Genomic DNA, 17,561 nt, shown 5'->3' on the forward strand with positions numbered 1-17,561 from the left:
AAATTAGCTGGGTGTAGTGGCACCCACCTGTGGTCCCAGCTACTTGGGAGGCCTAGGTGGGAGGATCGCTTAAGCCCGGGAGGTTGAGGCTGCAGTGAGCCAAGATCATACCAGTGCACTCCAGCCTGGGCAGCAGAGCGAGACCTTGTCTCAAAAAAAAAGAACACTTGTTGAGTGCTTGACGATTTGGAGTTTTTTGTTTGTTTGTTTTAGCGACGGACTCTCACTATGTTTTGCCCAGGCTAGCCTTGAACTCCTGGGCTCAAAGGATTCTGAGTAGCTAGGACTATGGGCCTGCACCACTGCACCAGGCTTGACAATTATGGAACTCATTTTACATTGTCTTGTTGAATCTTCTCATCCTTGGCTCCTAGGCCTCTCTAGCCATGGACAGCAGACTTAGAAAGTCTTGGTCAGCAGTTGGGCATGGTGGCTCATGCCTGTAATCCCAGCACTTTGGGAGGCCGAGGTGGGTGGATCACTTGAGGTCAGGAGTTCGAGACCAGCCTGGCCAACATGGTAAAACTCATCTCCACTAAAAACACAAAAATTAGCCGGGTGTGGTGGTGTGTGCCTGTAATCCTAGCTGCTCAGGAGGCTGAGGCAGGAAAGTCACTTGAACCCAGGAGGCAGAGGTTGCAGTGAGTTGAGATCACCCCGTTGCACTCCAGCTTAGGCAGGAAAGTGAGACTGCGTCTCAAAAAAAAAAAAAAAAATCTTGGCCAGGGTGGTATATCAGCCCAGCCTGCATCTGGCCCTGTCCTGCCATCCCATTCTGTCTGGATAGCAGAAGTAATGGCATCATTTCAGGAAGGGTGCCCTAAATATGCAGGCTAACAGCCTGAGTGTGTTGAGAGGAACTGGAATGGATTGTTGAGCCAGGGCCCTGGGCACCTGGCCAGACCACCCTCTGGCAGTACAGCCTGAGGCATACCTGACCGGAACCACAGCAGAGCTGACAGTGATGAATCATTCCAGGCATCCAGCTGACTGGGTTGGGGAGAACTTTTTCAAGAGTCCCTGTGTGATGGTAGTGGTGATAATGACTGTGATGATGACAGCTGTTCCTTAGCAGAATACACAATGCTTTTTTACTGTTTTGTTTTGTTTTTTTGAGACAAAGTCTCACTCTTGTCCCCCATGCTGGAATGCAGTGGTGTGATCTCAGCTCACTGCAACCTCCGCCTCCCGGGTTCAAACAATTCTCCTGCCTCAGCCTCCCAAGTAGCTGGGACTACAGGCGCCCGCCACCATGCCTGGCTAATTTTTGTATTTTTAGTAGAGACAGGGTTTCACCATGTTGGCCAGGCTGGTCTTGAACTCCTGACTTCAGGTGATCCGCCTGCCTTGGCCTCCCAAAGTGCTGGGATTACAGGTGTGAGCCCCCGCGCCCGGCCGCTTCTTTTCATTTGTGGTCTCATCAACTCTCCATTAACTCTGTGAGATTTAATGACTGCTTTATAGATTAGGAAACTGACTCAGAGAAGCTAAATGACTTGCCCAGGGTCACCCAGCTGAGAAGTCATAGAACTGGAGTTCAAATAAGGTGTGATCTGACTCCACCTCCAAGCAAACTGCCTTAAGTTGCCATTTTTAAAGCTCACAAGAATCCTGAAGTAGGCCACACCTCTCCTTTACAGATGAGGGTAAATGGCTTCCCATTGGCTACCCAGGCAGGGGCTAGAGTCTGGAAGCCAGATGCTGGGCTGCCTCCTGCCTCGGAAACAGCCAGCCTACTGCTCCTCTGCTGCTGGCCCACATGTAACCAAATTGCAAAGACTCCGCTTCGTCCCAGAATTGGAGGACCACATGCCCTCTGTTCCGCCTGCTGCTGTCAGCCTTCCCCACACAAGTGCACTCCTACTGGGCAGGCGTCAGAGATGCTGCCAGCACGGCTGCTGCTGGGCTTCCTGCACTGCCACTCCTGCCCTCCTGCTGCAGACCTGTCCCTGGCACAGCCCATGGGCTCCCACTGCCCCCGACTCCAGGAGCCTCAGGCTGCCCCCTTGTCCTAGGACTAGCAAAAATGAGACCGTGACTAAGGAAGGACTATATGCAAAGACTTGTTCTCGCATAGATGTTTCTTCGGTCAGCAAGTATTTCTTAAGTGCCTGCTCTACACCAGGCACTAGATTGGGCAGTAATTAGTGACACGACAGTAAGCAAGACAGACATCTCTCCAGCCCACAGGGAGCTCACTGCACAGGACAGCCAGCAACTGGTGGTGCTGTGAGGGGATGGAAGAGGCTGCAGAAGCATGGGGGGTCTGAAGGTGGGGTTGGCATGAGATCTGAAGGGTAAGGATGGTTGGCCAGGATGAGGGCAGCTTTGGGTATGTCCAGGTATGCAGCAGGGGCCAGTGGAGGGCCACCAGGAATGGTTCCCACCCTCTGGTAGAAGCACAGGTTCTTGATGGCAGGCTCTGTGGGCCCTGCTGCCCCAGTCCCCTGGGACTCCATGGGACTGTCGCCACTTGTTGACAGGTAGTCCCAATAAGAAGCATACCAGCCACACGTGAGCTTCTCATAGTCCTGTGAAGTCTAGAGCTCCAACAGGTTTCTAGAACCCTAGGGCTGGGCAGCGGCCCCTGGCCTGCTTGGGTTTGCCGAATAGTCCAGTGCTCAGCTCCTTCCTGAGTGAGTGATGCCAAAGTCTGGCTGCTCAGCGGCACCAACACCTGTGGTGGCCCTTTGCGTGTGTGCCGTGACAGCCCCAAACCTAGAAGAGCTGTGTTTGGCTTCCAGGGACTTTGAACACCCTTTTCCTCTTCAAGCCTTTTTAGTCTCCCGCTGTCCCCATGTGAGGCCCACCTTCCTCCTCGCCACCGCTGTTCCCTCCCTGCAGGTCCAGCTGCAGCTGCTGACAGGCATCGTGAAACTCTTTCTGAAGAAGCCAACAGAGACCCAGGAGCTGGTGCAGCAGGTCCTCAGTTTGGCCACTCAGGTGGGTGCCCCAACCGCCCCACTGTGCCCAGCACAACCCTCACTCAAGCAGGGGAACTTTTGTCCCAGGAACTAGACCTGGAAGCCAGGCCCACTCCTGAGACAGGTATCCTGTGGGTGGGACTGGCTTCCAGCCCCAGAGTAACCCAAGCTCCCTGCCTTCAGGGAGCTTAGAACACAAAGTGCAGTGAGGTCAAGTAGTGAAGTTGAGACAAACTAGACAGAGGAGGAGAGCCTGCGGAAGCCTGAGGGTGTGCGTTGGGGGCAGGAAGGGCAGGCCACAGTGGGCAGTTGGGAGTAGAGACAGGCACAGCCAGGCTGGAGTAGAGCACCATGGAGAATGAGCCCGATGCCGGGGTATGGCCCTGTAGGTGGTGTAGGGACAGGCTCATGGGAGTGCTGTCCCCATTGGCCAGCCCTGTGCCACACCTGGCTCATGGCTACAGGAAAACCTCCTCCCTTCTCACCTGGCTGCTCTAAGTTTCACGGGCTTCTCCTCACCCCCACAAGGACTCAGATAACCCGGACCTGCGGGACCGTGGCTACATCTACTGGCGCTTGCTTTCCACGGACCCGGTGGCAGCCAAGGAGGTGGTGTTGGCTGAGAAGCCACTCATCTCTGAAGAGACGGACCTCATCGAGCCCACACTGCTGGACGAGCTTATCTGCTACATCGGCACACTGGCCTCTGTCTACCATAAGCCTCCCAGTGCCTTTGTGGAGGGGGGCCGGGGCGTCGTGCACAAGAGCCTACCACCCCGCACGGCCTCGTGAGTGAGACTGGCCAGTAGGCCTGAGCCTCCACACCTGCTTTCCCAGTTCAGCAGCACAGGCACTCAGGCCTGGTGTGTTGTCCCCTGGCAAGGCCTGAGTCTGAGGAAAACTGACAACCTTTTCTCAGCTATTTATTGTACATGAGGTATTTGCTAGATGACCTCATTCCATCCTAACAACAGCTCTGAGAGCAAATGTCCCCATTCTTCAGGTGGGAACAAGAGACAAGGAGAGCTTGAGGGACTGGTCCAGGATCTCACAACTAGCAGAGCTGGGACTCAGACCGGTTCTGTCTCATTCCAGAGCCCTGTCCGTGCCTCCTCCTCTGCTTTTCCCAGGTGGTTGGTGTGACCTGGTGGCACCATCCTAGGGCACTGGCTTCCAGTTTTCTCCTTGGCATGGGCTGAGGGCTAGAAGCAGGCGGCCCTCTCCCTTCACTCATCCTCAGAGAGGGCCTGAAAGATGGACCTGCTGTGGGAATGGGGAAGCAGTGGGGCCGTGTGGACAGCGCTGTTGGGGACAGGGAGGAGACTCAGTGCCTGTCCTGAGGGAGGCGCCTGGAGGCTGGGGTCTCTTTGACCTTCCTGAGACATCCTGATGCCTCCGCCCTACTGACCTTCTCTCTCTTCTGTGTCCCGGCAGGAGTGAGAGCGCAGAGAGCCCTGAGACAGCCCCTGCCGGAGCACCTCCTGGGGAGCAGCCAGATGTCATCCCCGCCCAGGGCGACCTGCTGGGTGACCTCCTCAACCTGGACCTCGGCCCCCCAGTGAGCGGCCCACCCCTGACCACCTCCTCAGTGCAGATGGGAGCTGTGGACCTTCTTGGCGGTGGCCTTGACAGCCTGGTATGTCATGGGTGTCCTCTGGATGATGTTGATAATGATCCTCAGAGGAGCAGTCACTGAACGCCCCTCCATGCCAGGCACCAGCTGAGTGCCTCAGGTACATTATATTGAGCTCTTACCATTTACCCTCGGAGGTGATTGTGTAGCTCCCTACTTATGATGAGAAAACCAAGGTTTAGAGAGGCCAGGCAGCCTTCCCTCCAAGGTCGCACAGCCCCTGAGTGGCAGACAGGATTCCACTCCCTTGTTGGACCTTCGAGTCCCAGGAGATCCTGGGCAGGGAGGCCCATCCTAGCCCTTGCCCTGATCCTGGCATCATAGTCACCTTTGCCCTGTTAGGCTAGGGTGTTCCTAGCTTTGAGGAATCAGACTTGTGTCCACTTAGCTTCATGCTGCCCCAGCTGGGAACAGAAGCCCAGCCAGGCCTATTTGAGAGGGCATGGGAGGCCGGGGAGAGAGGGGAATGGGAAGACAGTAGGGAGGGGAGTGGTGAGACTAACGTGGGTATCTCCCTGGGGCTTCCTCAGGCAACTGGCAGGGCCAGGTGCTGGGGGTGGCTGAGCCTCTTCATTTGACTGTGCTCGACTCAGGTCCGCACGGTGGCAGCATGGGGGCAGGAGACTGGCAATTAGCGCTGCTAGGGTGAGGCAGGAAGGGCTGTGGTGCAGAACGGGTGCTGGGGTAAATGTGTGGGGTAGTGCCTTTCATAGAGACGGGGTCTGGGCCTCTCATAGGCCCCAACACAGCCTCACACCACTCTCCTCTCGGATGGAGCTACTGTTAACTAATCTCCTCCCTCTTTCCCTTCTCTCTCTTGTTCCTCTGTCTTCCTTCCTGGCTTTTTCTCTCTGCATGTGGCTGCCTGTTCTCTTCACCTGCCTGCTTCTGCTTGGAGATGGGGGATGAGCCTGAAGGGGTATGGTTCAACCCTTGCGTCACCCAGCCTTCATCCTTGCTCCTCCCGAAAGCGCTGGCCCAGCATCCCAAGGGGCGGGTGATGTCAAAGCAGCCCCCGCCGGCTGAGCCCCTGCCTTGGTCCCGCGTCCTGGCAGTCTCTGTCTTGACCAGCTGGCATTCGGCTACCACTAGGCCCCATAGCCATGGATTCTTGCCCAGTCCTCACCACCCCATGACGCGTCACCTTGTCATCCCAGGGATTGCCAGCCCTCAGTCCCACAACCCCTCTCTAATGTCCTGGAGGGAGAGCACCCGTCTGCATAGCAGGTCTCCACCCAGCCGTGTGTCTTGGGACCTCCTTTTATCCATGGGCTGAGTGTCAATTTGGGAGTGTCCCCAGCCCTTTCCCAGAGGTTACTTCTAAGGCTCAAGGCTTACAGGGCACGGGAGGGCTCAGCCTCTCTACTCCACCCACCTCTCTCTGTCTTGTTTCTGTAATTTCGAGTTGATATGGAGGCTGTCCTGCCCCCCCACCCCCAGTGTATTCTAAAGAGCCAGGTGGCTCTACTCATTCCCAGCCCTTGATGTCCTTGCCTCTTGATGCCTGCCTCTGACTCTTTCCCTCCCTTTCCAGATTGGGGGCACCAATTTCGTGGCACCTCCAACAGCAGCAGTACCAGCCAGTCTTGGAGCACCCATCGGCAGTGGCCTGAGTGACCTCTTTGACCTAACCAGTGGCGTGGGCACCCTGTCAGGATCATATGTAGCCCCCAAAGCAGTAAGTCACTTGTCTTCTCTCTTGGCAGGAGCAGAGAGAAGTTATAGAGATTGGCATGTGGGCTCCTTTAAATGGCCTCGGCTGTGGAATTGGCTCAGGCCAGCGCTGATGAGGGAAGCTGGGGGCCACGGGGGCACCGAGGAAAAGGAGCTAAGTCAGGCTTGGTGGATGCCTAGGCAGGCTTTCCGGAGGAGTCACAGGACCTCATTAGCTGAACAGAAGCGGGTAGGGGCTCCAGACCAAGGGAACAGCCTGTGGTAAGGCCTGGAGGGAAGGGAGACCCTGGCCTCTGTCAGGGAATCAGCAGAGGCCTGTCAGGTGGGAGCAGTAGTTCTCAGTGCCATCAGACCCAGCACCCCTTAGTCATCATCGACATTTTACATTGTCACTGTTCCTCTCCTTAAATGCAATTGGTGGGCTGTGTAACCTACCTACACACAGCATTCCAAAAATACTCAGATGCTTTCACTGCATGGAGGAGACATAAAAGGAAGAGAATACAAGTGTATGTATCAATGTTATAAGCGTCTGGGCATGCCTGCCCACTCACCCCGGAAGATATGAAGTTGCCAGGTGTTTGCTGCAGGGCAAAGTCACTGTGACTGTGGCAACCACAGTCTGGGTGTTTGTAGCCTGGACCCCATGAGTGGTTTGGCCAGTGGTGCCATTTGTTTCTGAAGTGGTCGCTGACTCCCACTAAGGTTCGGAGTAAGATAAACAACAGTCTTCCCTTGATTTTCCTGAGAATTGTGTTCCTGGAAGTCTCAGGATATGTTGAAACCATGCAGCAAATACTGGAAGGATGCAGGACAGTTGCTTGTTGTGGGGTGGTTGTCCCCATGGTAGGACGTCCAGCATCCCTGACTCCAGCCCACTATGTTATGCCACCTGAAGATGCCCACTGTGCCACCTAGGGCACACCCCCAAGACTCCTGGCTAGACTAGGGATCAGCAAAGGAAGAAGCTGGCGAGGCTGGTGGGCCAGGCTGAGCGTTTCTTGTTGATCCTGGCACAGCCGGAGGCTTTGGAAAGGTTTAAGCAAAGGTATGAACCAGTCTGATTTGCACTTGAGAAAGATGGCTGCGTGTGCAGGGAAGGGGTGGGGCAGAAGCACCGGCCCCAGGGGATTCTGCAGCAGGGAGGAGGAGTGCTGCGGCAGCTGGACCATGAGGGCTCTTGTGGGTGGAAGCAGTGGCCAGACTTGAGAGCTCCCTGGCAGGGAGGAGCGGGGCTGAGGGAAGGAGAGCTGAGTTCAGGGTGTGAGAACATGCGGGCTGGCACTGAGGAGAGCTCAGGGTGGGCCATGTTGTCAGTGTCAAGGAAGTTGCCAGAGGGGACCAACCTGGCCTGATCCCTTCACCACACTCAGATCAGAAGTTGTGTTTGCCAGAGCCCCCCTCTCTCTTCTGAGGTCTCCGCCCCAAAACAGGATACAGTTGGGGGTCGGGGCAGTGACAGCTCTGTCATGACTAGGGAGCCATGAGCCCCCACCTCCCTACCCCCTGAGCTGGCTTTCCCCACCATATGCCAGCTGCACCTGCAGTGGTGGTGACTGGAGGCCCTGGCAGGGTCTGGGCACTGAGAGGTCCACAGCAGATAGCAGCTCTGACACTAGTAGCCACACACTTCCTTGCAGGGATGGCACAGCATTCCACAGCCACCGCCAGCACGTCCTCCTCCCAGCAGCCCTTTGTGGCTCTTCCTCCTATTTCGTGGTTGGGAAATCCAAGTGCTTTTGCCTAAGGTCACATAGCTGGTGACAGAGTCTGGAAGTGAAAGCAAGTGACACTAAAGCCTCTGCTCCAGACCCCTACATGATGGTGGCCCCACAGAGTGTGAGAACAACCTGTGCCCCTGCCTTCATGCGTGGGGTGTCAGGACCAGCAGGGCCAAGGGAACGTAGGATCGTGGCATAGCGTACAGCATGTGCGGTTGACTTACTACCTGGATTGGCTGCACCAAGGCATGAGGCCAGAAGCCCAATATCACAGGCACACAAAGCAGGACTAAGGGACAGAGAACAGCAAAGACTCCTGTAACCCTGTGCGTGCCAGCCTTTGCCAGGCACTGCAGAGCTGCCAGGAAAAGAAAGCCTGGAGCTGGCACTAGGCTTGTGAGTTCATCATATATATATATATATATTTATTTATTTATTTATATTTTTTCAAGACAGAGTTTTGCTCTTGTCACCCAGGCAGGAGTGCAATGGTGCAATCTCAGCTCACTGCAACCTCTGCCTCCGGGGTTCAAGTGATTCTCCTGCCTCAGCCTCCCGAGTAACTGGGATTACAGGTGCCCGCCACCATGCCTGGCTAAGTTTTTGTATTTTTAGTAGAGACGAGGTTTCACCCTGTTGGCCAGGCTGGTCTTGAACTCCTGACCTCAGGTGATCCACCTGCCTCGGCCTCCCAAAGTGCTGGGATTACAGGTGTGAGCCACGGTGCCCAGCCATGTGTTTGTCTTACCAGTGTTATCCCTGCTTTGTCTTCCTGAAGGGTCAGATGAGTGTATCCAGCAGAGAGTGCTGGAAAGGAGAGGGGAGGGGATCTCCTAGTCAGGAGTCATCAGGCCAGGCTACCTGGAGGAGGAGTTTTTCTGCCCCGGGCAGGACTTTCCCCACTGCCTCAGTCATGGGAGAGTTCTAGGGTGTGGGTTCCCTCTCCCTTCAGAATCAGTTGGTAGGTATCCACATCTTCCTAACAGTGCTGTGGCCACCTGGAATTGTTCATTCCTCACGCATTTCCACACCCTGCCTAGGGGGTTAAAGACATTGGCCAGGTCAGGCGCGGTGGCTCATGCCTGTAATCCCAGCACTTTAGGAGGCTGAGGTGGGCGGATCACGAGGTCAGGAGATCGAGACCATCCTGGCTAACACGGTGAAACCCCATCTCTACTAAAAATGCAAAAATTAGCCGGGCGTGATGGCAGGTGCCTGTAGTCCCAGGTACTGGGGAGGCTGAGGCAGGAGAATCTCGTGAACCCGGCAGGCGGAGCTTACAGTGAGCCAAGATGGTACCACTGCACTCCAGCCTGGGTGACAGAGTGAGACTCTGTCTCAAAAAAAAAAAAAAGACTTTGGCCAACCCTGCTGGTCTAAGGGAATGAGGCTGTCTGTGTATAAGAACTTTTGAGTTCCTCACCATTTGGCTCAGCTGGTGGTGACAGTTCATTGGTTCATCCAGTAAAGACTGAAGATTATTCTGTTAGGACCTGTGTGAGACACCATGAACCCACAGTGACCAAGAGCAGTGCGATCCCCATCCCCAGCCATGGGCGACTGAGAGAGGGCCAGGGGAAAGGAGGCCTGACAGGGGCCCCGGGGTAGTCATCCATGAGGGAGCCATGCCCCCGTCAGGTCCAGCTGGCCTCTGTGTACTCTCAGCCACCGTGGCACAGCTGAGAACCAAAGCAGGGTACTTTCTGTCCTCACAGATCTGTCCAGGGGGCACAAAGGGTGCTCAGGGTTAACCGAGCAGGATTGGGGTGGGGAGGCGCTTTCAAAGCAGAGGGAACAGCTGGTGTGAGGTCCCAGGGGCAGGGGCAAGCCTGGGGAGCAGATGGGCACCAGGCTGTGGAGGCCAAGGCCCGAGGACGCCACTGCAGGATTGGAAGGGGTTTCTTAGGGTGCCATGATCAGATCTGCATGTCACAAGATAACGTCAGCTGCTGTGGAAAGGGGGAGAGGGTGGAAATGGGGCGCCACCTGGCAGCTGCTGTCTCACCTGGGGAAATCTGGTGGCAGCTTAGATGCTGGTGGCACCTCTGGAGATGAAGAGAAATGGAGGCCCTGGAGGAAGATGTAGGAGGTGGCCTCCACAGGACTTGGGTTGCGTGACTGCCGCGAGGGGGTTAGGGTGGGGCGGGGGCGCTGTGCGTGATGTTTCTGTGGTTTCTGGCACTGGCAACCTGAGAGACAGTGGGACGTTTGTTGGCACTGAGTGCACTTGCAGAAGCTATCAGTGGGGTCTAAGCCTTTTGACCTCAAGGGGCCTGTGAGCTGTCCGTGGGAGCGTAACCGCCTGAGAGGCGTTTGTGAGTCCACAGGATGCCACTGGCGGATGTCTTCCATGGCAGGGCTCTAACTCATGCTGTTTGCTCAGCAAACACTCCCCGAACGCTGGTTTCACACCAGGCTCTGAGCCAAAGGTGGTAAAGACAGAAAAACAGAGCCTTTCCCTCAGCAAGCTCTCTGAGTACAGGGGAGACAGACACAAGGTCATATTTATCTGCCATAACATCACTGGGGCGAGGGAGCCTGGGGGCAGGGTTCCAGGAGGAGGTGGTTCTTGAGCTGAGACTCGAATGACAAGGGCAGCCAAGCGTTGGAAGGCCTGCCAGGCAAGGGGTCCTCTTAGGTACTGTCCTTGGTCAGACCAGTTGCTGCAGCTGAAGGCCAGCCCTGCCTCCTGCAAGGGAGGACAGGCGGTGACGGCCAGGAAGGCCCAGGCTCTGGCCGAGGCCCAGGATGCCATTGGGCACTGAGCTCTGTCCTTAGCTCATGGCATCCCTTAGCCCTACTTCCCAAGTGATCCCTCCATTGCCCTCTGAGGACTCAACATCAGCCCTGGAGCCGAAGCACCTCCCCAGCCCGAGCTGCTCCAAGAGGCAGCCACATCGTGGCCATGACCCTAGGTGGGACATGGGATTGTTCTGTTCCCAATACGTATCTGGTCATCCCCTAGCAGTAAAGGTTGGGGTGCTGGATCTGGGAGGCCCCTGCAGGACAGAGAGAAAAAGCACCGTCAGGTGGGCTGTTGAGTTTGGGCTGGGGGAAGAGGCACCCACCCGCTGCACCCTTTTCCCTGCAGGTCTGGCTCCCAGCCATGAAGGCCAAGGGGCTGGAGATCTCGGGCACCTTCACCCGCCAGGTGGGCTCCATCTCCATGGACCTGCAGCTGACCAACAAGGCGTTGCAGGTCATGACCGACTTTGCCATCCAGTTCAACCGCAACAGGTGAGCTCCCTGAGGCCAACTCAGCTCTCAAGGGGAGGCTTGTGAGAGAATCCAACTTGGAATCTGTTCTGGGGACTGTGGGCAGCGGTCGGGCCGCACGGGGGAGGGCAGTGGCCCTTTTCTGGAGGATGTTCCCCACCACCCCTCGGGCCAAAACTCCCTGAAGCACTGGGTTTTGTTTGTTTCTTTTCTTTTGGAGATAGTCTCGCTCTGTCACACAGGCTGGAGTGCAGTGGTGCCGTCTCGGCTCACTGCGGCCTCCACCTCCCAGGCTCAGCCTCCCGAGTAGCTGGGATTACAGGTGCTTGCCACCATGCCTGGCTAATTTTTTGTATTTTTAGTAGAGATGGGGTTTCACCATGTTGCCCAGGCTGGTCTTGAACCCTTGGGCTCAAGCGATCCTCCTGCCTCAGCCTCCTGGGTCACTGGGACTACAGGTGCACGATACCACACCTGGCCCCCCTTATTTTTGCCTCCACTGTCCAAAGGAGTGTTTTACAGACAGCAACCCCCTGCTCCAGCTGAGGAGCCCACCTCTGGCAAACACCCCACATAGGAGGGGCCTGTCTTAGGGACCAGCTCTTAGAAGGCTGGTGGGGAGTGGGCCTGTCTGCCAGCCTCCCCATTGTGGCAGAGGATTAAAGTATCAGATGGGGCCTTTGGGAGCGGTAGCTGCTCCAGGCCCCTCCCCACCGGGTCCCCTACACTGGGTGTCAGTGGGAAGGTTGCCTGTCTGGCACCGTCATGGACCTGGCCGGTGAAGCTAGGGTTCCCTGGGGACCCCTGGCAGCCCCTCCTGATGATTCTTCTTCCTGAGCACGCTCATGATGAGCAAACTGAGCCTCTAAGAAGTTGACTGAAGGGGCTGCTTCCCCAGGGAAGCCTGGAGGCCAGTAGGTCCTGACCCTTGGGCAGACCGGGACTGGGGGTGACTCTGCCACTTACCTCATGTGACCCTGGAGTCACAGAAGCGCACCAGACTCCTAGAGGTGGTTCCAATGGTTGCCTCTAGCAAACTTACTGTATGCTGAATGCTAACTGGGCACCAGGCCCTGTGCCACTGGCTTTGGGAGGATTGTCTCGCTTGAGGTACTTGATGGCCCAGCAAAGTCACTGCCATCACCCCTTTTTAGTAGGTAATGACACCTGGGCTCCTTGGACAGCTCACACAGCGGGCAGTAGTGGATCTCCCAGGAAATCCTGGTGTGCTGAGCCACCAAGCGGGCCTGGGGTTCCCCAAGTGGTCTCCCTCTGTGTCCCAGGCAGGCTGATGGCTTCTTGGGCAGAGCATAGGCTGGGGTCAGACAGCTCAAACTCTGATTCTCAGCAGTGCCGGTCACCCTCTGGGGTCTGACACAAGCCTGTTCCTCCCTGAGACGGTGTCCTCATCTAGAGGATGGGAAGAGGTGTACCTGGCCCTGTTTTTATGAGGCTGGGAACGCGTGTAATATCGAATCTGTAGCCCGGGTATACTGAGCCCTCGGTTTGTTCCCCCAGTCCCATGCCCTGTGACTTATCTTCCAAGAGCCTGCGGCTGGCGTGGCTCACACCCATGAGGATCTTCCCGATTTGCCATTGTGCTGCTTTGCAGAGAAGCAGGGCTTTTCTGACTCTCTCTCTGGCCACTGTGTGTCCTGGCCAGTTCTGGCCAAGAGAGTAAAATCTAGCATCTTGCTTGGGATGGTCAGATCCCTTCTGGGAGTTGAGGATTGGCAGCAAAGACTTGGGCAGTCCCCGAGTTTTCAAGGTAGAAGCAGCTTATACTCCAGGCCCCTGGCATTAGACAGAGCTTCTTGAGGGCAGGACAGGGCAAGGCCTGCTTACCTGGGCCCACCAGTGCCTGGCCCAGAGGAAAAGAACAGAGCTGGGCTTTAGGCCTGCAGCCAGGCTGGGGCAGAGCAGCTGGCCTGGGGCTCTTTCTTTCTGTCCACATGGTCATCTGGGGGAGGGAGACCAGGAGCCCATCCTGTCCAGGGTCCAGAGCATGAGTAGGCTGGTACTGGGAGAGGCTCCCTGCCAACCACAGCCCCAGCTCCCGAGCCGGAGGAGCTCACCTGTCCCGCATCAGCACCTGCTCCCCCTGCCATGCCTGTGGGGCTTCTCTCTCCCCAGCTTTGGCCTGGCCCCCGCCGCCCCCCTCCAGGTCCACGCGCCACTCAGCCCCAACCAGACAGTGGAGATCTCCCTGCCTCTCAGCACGGTGGGTTCGGTCATGAAGATGGAGCCTCTGAACAACCTCCAGGTGGGTTCTGGGGAGGGCAGGCACCCTAGTCCTTACCCACCCACCAGCTGGGCCCCACTGGGGTCAGCAGTGGGTTGTGTCTGCAGAGTCATGCTGTTAGCTGTTGGGGAGGCCCAGTCAGGGAACAAAGGGGTATGTTTACCAGGGAAGGCCCTGGGAGAGAATCTGCTCAGCGATGCCCTTCCTGGGGCCTCAGAGGTAGCATCAAGCCCCAGAGACTGACTGGGGACCCCCTTGTGCCTAGGTGGCTGTGAAGAACAATATTGATGTCTTCTACTTCAGCACCTTGTACCCACTGCACATACTCTTTGTGGAGGATGGGAAGATGGGTGAGTCATGAGGGAGCCCTCTGGGGTGCCTGAAATGGGGCTGTGGCTTGGGAACCTGGCCAAGGTAGTGCCTTTACCAAGGCCCGGATGGACTGCCTTGCCCGCAAATGGAGTCGGGGAGTCGCTGCCTCCTTGCAGGCCTGGAGTGAGGGGTATACCCAGGACCCCCAGGCCTTAGTGGCCAGTTCTGGTCTGGCAGGTGGGCTGTGCCACATGGAACTCACCCCACTCCCAGGCTCTCCTGCTCGCTCCTCAGCCTTGTCCCACAGGCTACAGAGAGCCCAGGTCATGCCCCACGCCTGGTAACCCCCCGCTCTGTGTCCTTGCTGGAACCCCCAAGAAGGGTGTTGATCACAGCACACAGATGGCCTGCACCCGGCCCCTGGCTGCATGGAGCCCTTGGCCCATGTCATCTCTTGCTTGCCACAGAAGCCCTGCATGGGAGGCTGTGACTTACAGGCAGGCTGCTCACCGAGGAGGAGGAAGGTGTGTGGGGGTGGGGAGGGGAGATTTGAGGCCCGGAGGCAGGAAACCAGGGTCATTTGGAAGCGGCACTGGGGCCTCCGTCACAGAGCAGAGGGTGTGCTCAGGGAAGCAGGAGGGCTGTGCGGCAGCTAGTGCCTGTCGTCAGCTTTCAGGTGGCACAATAAAGGCCAGACCCATTTCCTGCTGAGCTACAGAGAGCCCATAGGTTTATGAGGGGCCCCCTCTCATCCCCCCTGCTCACCCTGCAGACCGGCAGATGTTCCTGGCCACGTGGAAGGATATTCCCAATGAGAATGAGGCCCAGTTCCAGATCAGAGACTGTCCCCTCAATGCAGGTGAGGACTCCGAGCACATGACCCCAGCCCCTCGCCTGTACCCAGGCCCCGCACTGACTGGGGCCTCCCACTGCCATGTGTGACCCCACAGAGGCTGTGAGCAGCAAGTTGCAGAGCAGCAACATCTTCACTGTCGCCAAGAGGAACGTGGAGGGCCAGGACATGCTCTACCAGTCCCTGAAGCTGACCAACGGCATCTGGGTGCTGGCGGAGCTGCGGATCCAGCCGGGCAACCCCAGCTGCACGGTGAGAGCCCCGGCACCCACCCTGCGGCCTTGGAGCCTCCCCTTCGTCCCATGCCAGGGGGTGGTTCTGGTGGAGGACGCGGTCCAAGCATCCCTTCAAGCCTGGCTTGAACCAGAATCAGTTCGGTCCCTGAAAAGGACCTTTCTAGAAAGCTTCCACATCCACCCCGTCAGGTTACCCAGATAAGACACCAGTTGGGTCTCAGAACAGTGAGTTGGACTAGAAGATTGTGTAAAATTGGGCCCTGTGAGGTGGTGAAGTTGGTTTGGCACCCCTGACTGGGAAGTGGCATTGCTAAGCATAGGCCCTAGCCCTGTCCTGTGAGTGCCTGCATGCCCAGCTGGGAGGACGTTGGTTCCTAGGAGCCCGAACTTCCCAGCCTTTGAGGTAGACCTGTCAGGGGATGGCTTCCCTGGGGCACATAGTTGTCCTGGAGGTCTGCGCCACTGTTCCAGGGCCCTGGACAGCCCCAAGCTCTGCTTCTCCCCCGCACCCCTGAGTCTCTGGCAGGCATGGCCCTCCAGACACTGTGCCTCCTGGGCCCTGCTGCCAGCGCTGGTCGGTGGGGGGGCTGTGGCGTGGCTTCGGTGGTGGTAACTTCAGTCTCCCTGTGTTTGGTTGCTGCATGTCACCTTCCCTGCTGGTGCCCGTGATGCAGGACTTAGAGGTTAGCAGATCGCTTTCTCTTTCTCCATCCACCCTCCCCAGCCTTGTCTCCTGTCCTGGCCCCCATGCACCCCATGTCTCCTGTCTGCACTCATCTCTTGGCCTCACCTCACCTGGCAGGCTGTAGCCAGGTGGCCCTGATTGAGGTGCTGACACCCCACTTCCACACATTCACAGTGTGCACAGAGCCCTTCCTAGGACCTGGACGGCCCGTGGGCTGCTGCTGACCTGCGGAACTCCATTGTTCCCACTTCCTAACTGTGCCCTGTGGAACCAGTGCTTTAGAGTGGGTGGGTGGGGGCTCCTCTCTCCTCTGCCTGTGATCTCAATCTCAGGCCCCAAAGTGGAGGCAAAGTCTCTACCGTGCTTGCTTCCTACGTAGGAAACCAGGAATGAGCCCAGCACCCCTCCAGGCTCCCTCCTAGCCCTCCCACACCGCCTCAGGATTTTCTGTCAGGCTTCAGTCCTGAGGACCCCAGACCTCCAGGGACTCTGGGGGGCTGGGCAGCCCTCAGGGTGGGGGCCTCCGGCTCGTGACTCACACTGCTTGCCAGCAGGGCTCTGGGGACTGGGCTGACAGCAGGTGTGTGGGCTGCAAGTATATTTGGTCCACACCCGGCTGGCTGCGATGGCCGCCCCCTCCACTTTACCTCACATCTGTGCCAGGCGCAGCTGCCGCCGGGCTGTGTGCACGCCACGCTATCCCATTGGTTCCTGCTCTCTTCCCCACCCCTTTCCTTCCTGAGATGAACTCCAGGGATGAGTGCTCTCTCCCCGACCCCTCTCTCCCCTGCAGCTGTCCCTGAAGTGTCGAGCGCCAGAGGTGTCTCAGCACGTGTACCAGGCCTACGAGACCATCCTCAAGAACTGAGGCCCCGGCCAGCGCCCACCCCAGCCTTCTGCCCGCCCCATCGAGGAGGCCCCTGGGGGTGGCAGCACATCTTCCTCCTCGCAGGAGGGACCAGGCAGGGCTCCTGGCCACCCCGTGGGCTCTGTGGTCCTGATGGCAGCACCCGATCCCTGGGGTAGGGTACCACCCCCTCCTGGGGTGAGAGCGCAGTGCACTCCCGTGCTCCGGGACACCCCTGCTCCTGTGGCTGTGACGTGGGGTTAGGTGAGGAAGGGACCAAAGGAAACAGAGCCAGAGCAGCCACAGAAGCTGTGCCTGAATGGTGAGCATGGAGCTTGCCCCTCTGGCTCACAGCCCCGGCAGCCCCTGGCTCCTTGGAATCTCGGGTTGGTGTTAAGGGGCCCCCCACTGCCACCTCTCATGGGATGGACCCTGCCGATCTGGCCTGGGTGTGCAGGTAGGGGTCCCTTTGGTACCAGGAGAGCTGCTTGCTTAAGGTCTGGGGCTCAAGGAGCTGTAGGTGCCAGCAAAGGGGCAGAGCTGGGTTTGGAGGAGCCCAGGGCCTGCACTGCCCCCTTGCAGCCACCTGGCTGGTGCCCTGCAGCTGTGCCAGTTGGGCCACAGCCTCCCGAGTGCTGACCCGTATGGTCAAGACCAGGCAGAAGCTCCCAGAGCCCCTGTCTTGGGCTCCCACCCCACTGGCAGCTGCACCGTCCCCCACTCCCCACTTCTGCCCCAAGGATGGTCTGTGATACATTCCTCAGTGTCACCTCTGAGCCCAGGCCTCCTGCAACAGAGACCAGGCCGAGGGATGAGGCTGGGCGAGCGGGTGCGCCTCCTGTTTGGGTTTCTTTGGGGTTTCTCTGTAGTGTCTGCTGCCCTCCTCCTGGCCTCCCAGGTTTCAGTTGTGTCTGACAGAGCATTAGGTTTTCCTGTTACTGCTGTTTAATAATAAAGAAAGATTCGGCTTTTGGCAATCACGGACACTTTTTTCCCCTCCACCAAATGTCAGGATTGAAAGCTGCCTCCATGTGGTTGGGGATGGTTTTCTGACCCCACAGTAACTAGATCTAATATATATCATCAGAAAATATATATTGTATGTTTACTCTTGTTTTCAGAAAGAGAAAGTGAATAAAAATGATGACATCAAGTGTGTCCCCAGCCAGTGTGTCAGGCCCACGGCTCTTCTGGGCAGGAGTCCCGGGCTGCAGGGAC

At 57.4% G+C, this 17,561-nt stretch overlaps 1 protein-coding gene and 1 non-coding gene across 14 annotated transcripts in view; both read left to right on the plus strand.

Moving 5' to 3' along the window:
• AP1B1 (adaptor related protein complex 1 subunit beta 1) overlaps positions 1 to 17,320 on the plus strand; it is a 61,922-nt gene extending 44,602 nt beyond the window's left edge. For 3 of the 13 annotated variants that reach the window (XM_074004083.1, XM_005567670.4, XM_074004085.1), the window contains 10 exons: positions 2,845 to 2,943; positions 3,453 to 3,712; positions 4,359 to 4,560; positions 6,092 to 6,235; positions 11,044 to 11,189; positions 13,302 to 13,431; positions 13,676 to 13,760; positions 14,495 to 14,581; positions 14,673 to 14,827; positions 16,290 to 17,320. In XM_074004083.1, the coding sequence (XP_073860184.1) occupies positions 2,845 to 2,943; positions 3,453 to 3,712; positions 4,359 to 4,560; positions 6,092 to 6,235; positions 11,044 to 11,189; positions 13,302 to 13,431; positions 13,676 to 13,760; positions 14,495 to 14,581; positions 14,673 to 14,827; positions 16,290 to 16,364 (1,383 nt within the window). In that variant the 3' untranslated portion in view covers positions 16,365 to 17,320. Of the gene's footprint in view, positions 1 to 2,844; positions 2,944 to 3,452; positions 3,713 to 4,358; positions 4,561 to 5,455; positions 5,477 to 6,091; positions 6,236 to 11,043; positions 11,190 to 13,301; positions 13,432 to 13,675; positions 13,761 to 14,494; positions 14,582 to 14,672; positions 15,080 to 15,485 lie in introns of those variants that run through there. The other 10 variants (XM_005567668.4, XM_065522308.1, XM_074004082.1 and 7 more) reach the window with 7 other exon arrangements.
• On the plus strand, positions 11,969 to 12,064 carry LOC123567376 (small nucleolar RNA SNORD125). Its single transcript, XR_006690290.1, has one exon. It is a non-coding gene; the product is annotated as a small nucleolar RNA SNORD125 (small nucleolar RNA).
• Positions 17,321 to 17,561: the final 241 nt, after the last annotated feature.

The sequence above is a fragment of the Macaca fascicularis genome, chromosome 10 (assembly GCF_037993035.2).
Source record: "Macaca fascicularis isolate 582-1 chromosome 10, T2T-MFA8v1.1".
Taxonomy (NCBI): Eukaryota; Metazoa; Chordata; class Mammalia; order Primates; family Cercopithecidae; genus Macaca; species Macaca fascicularis.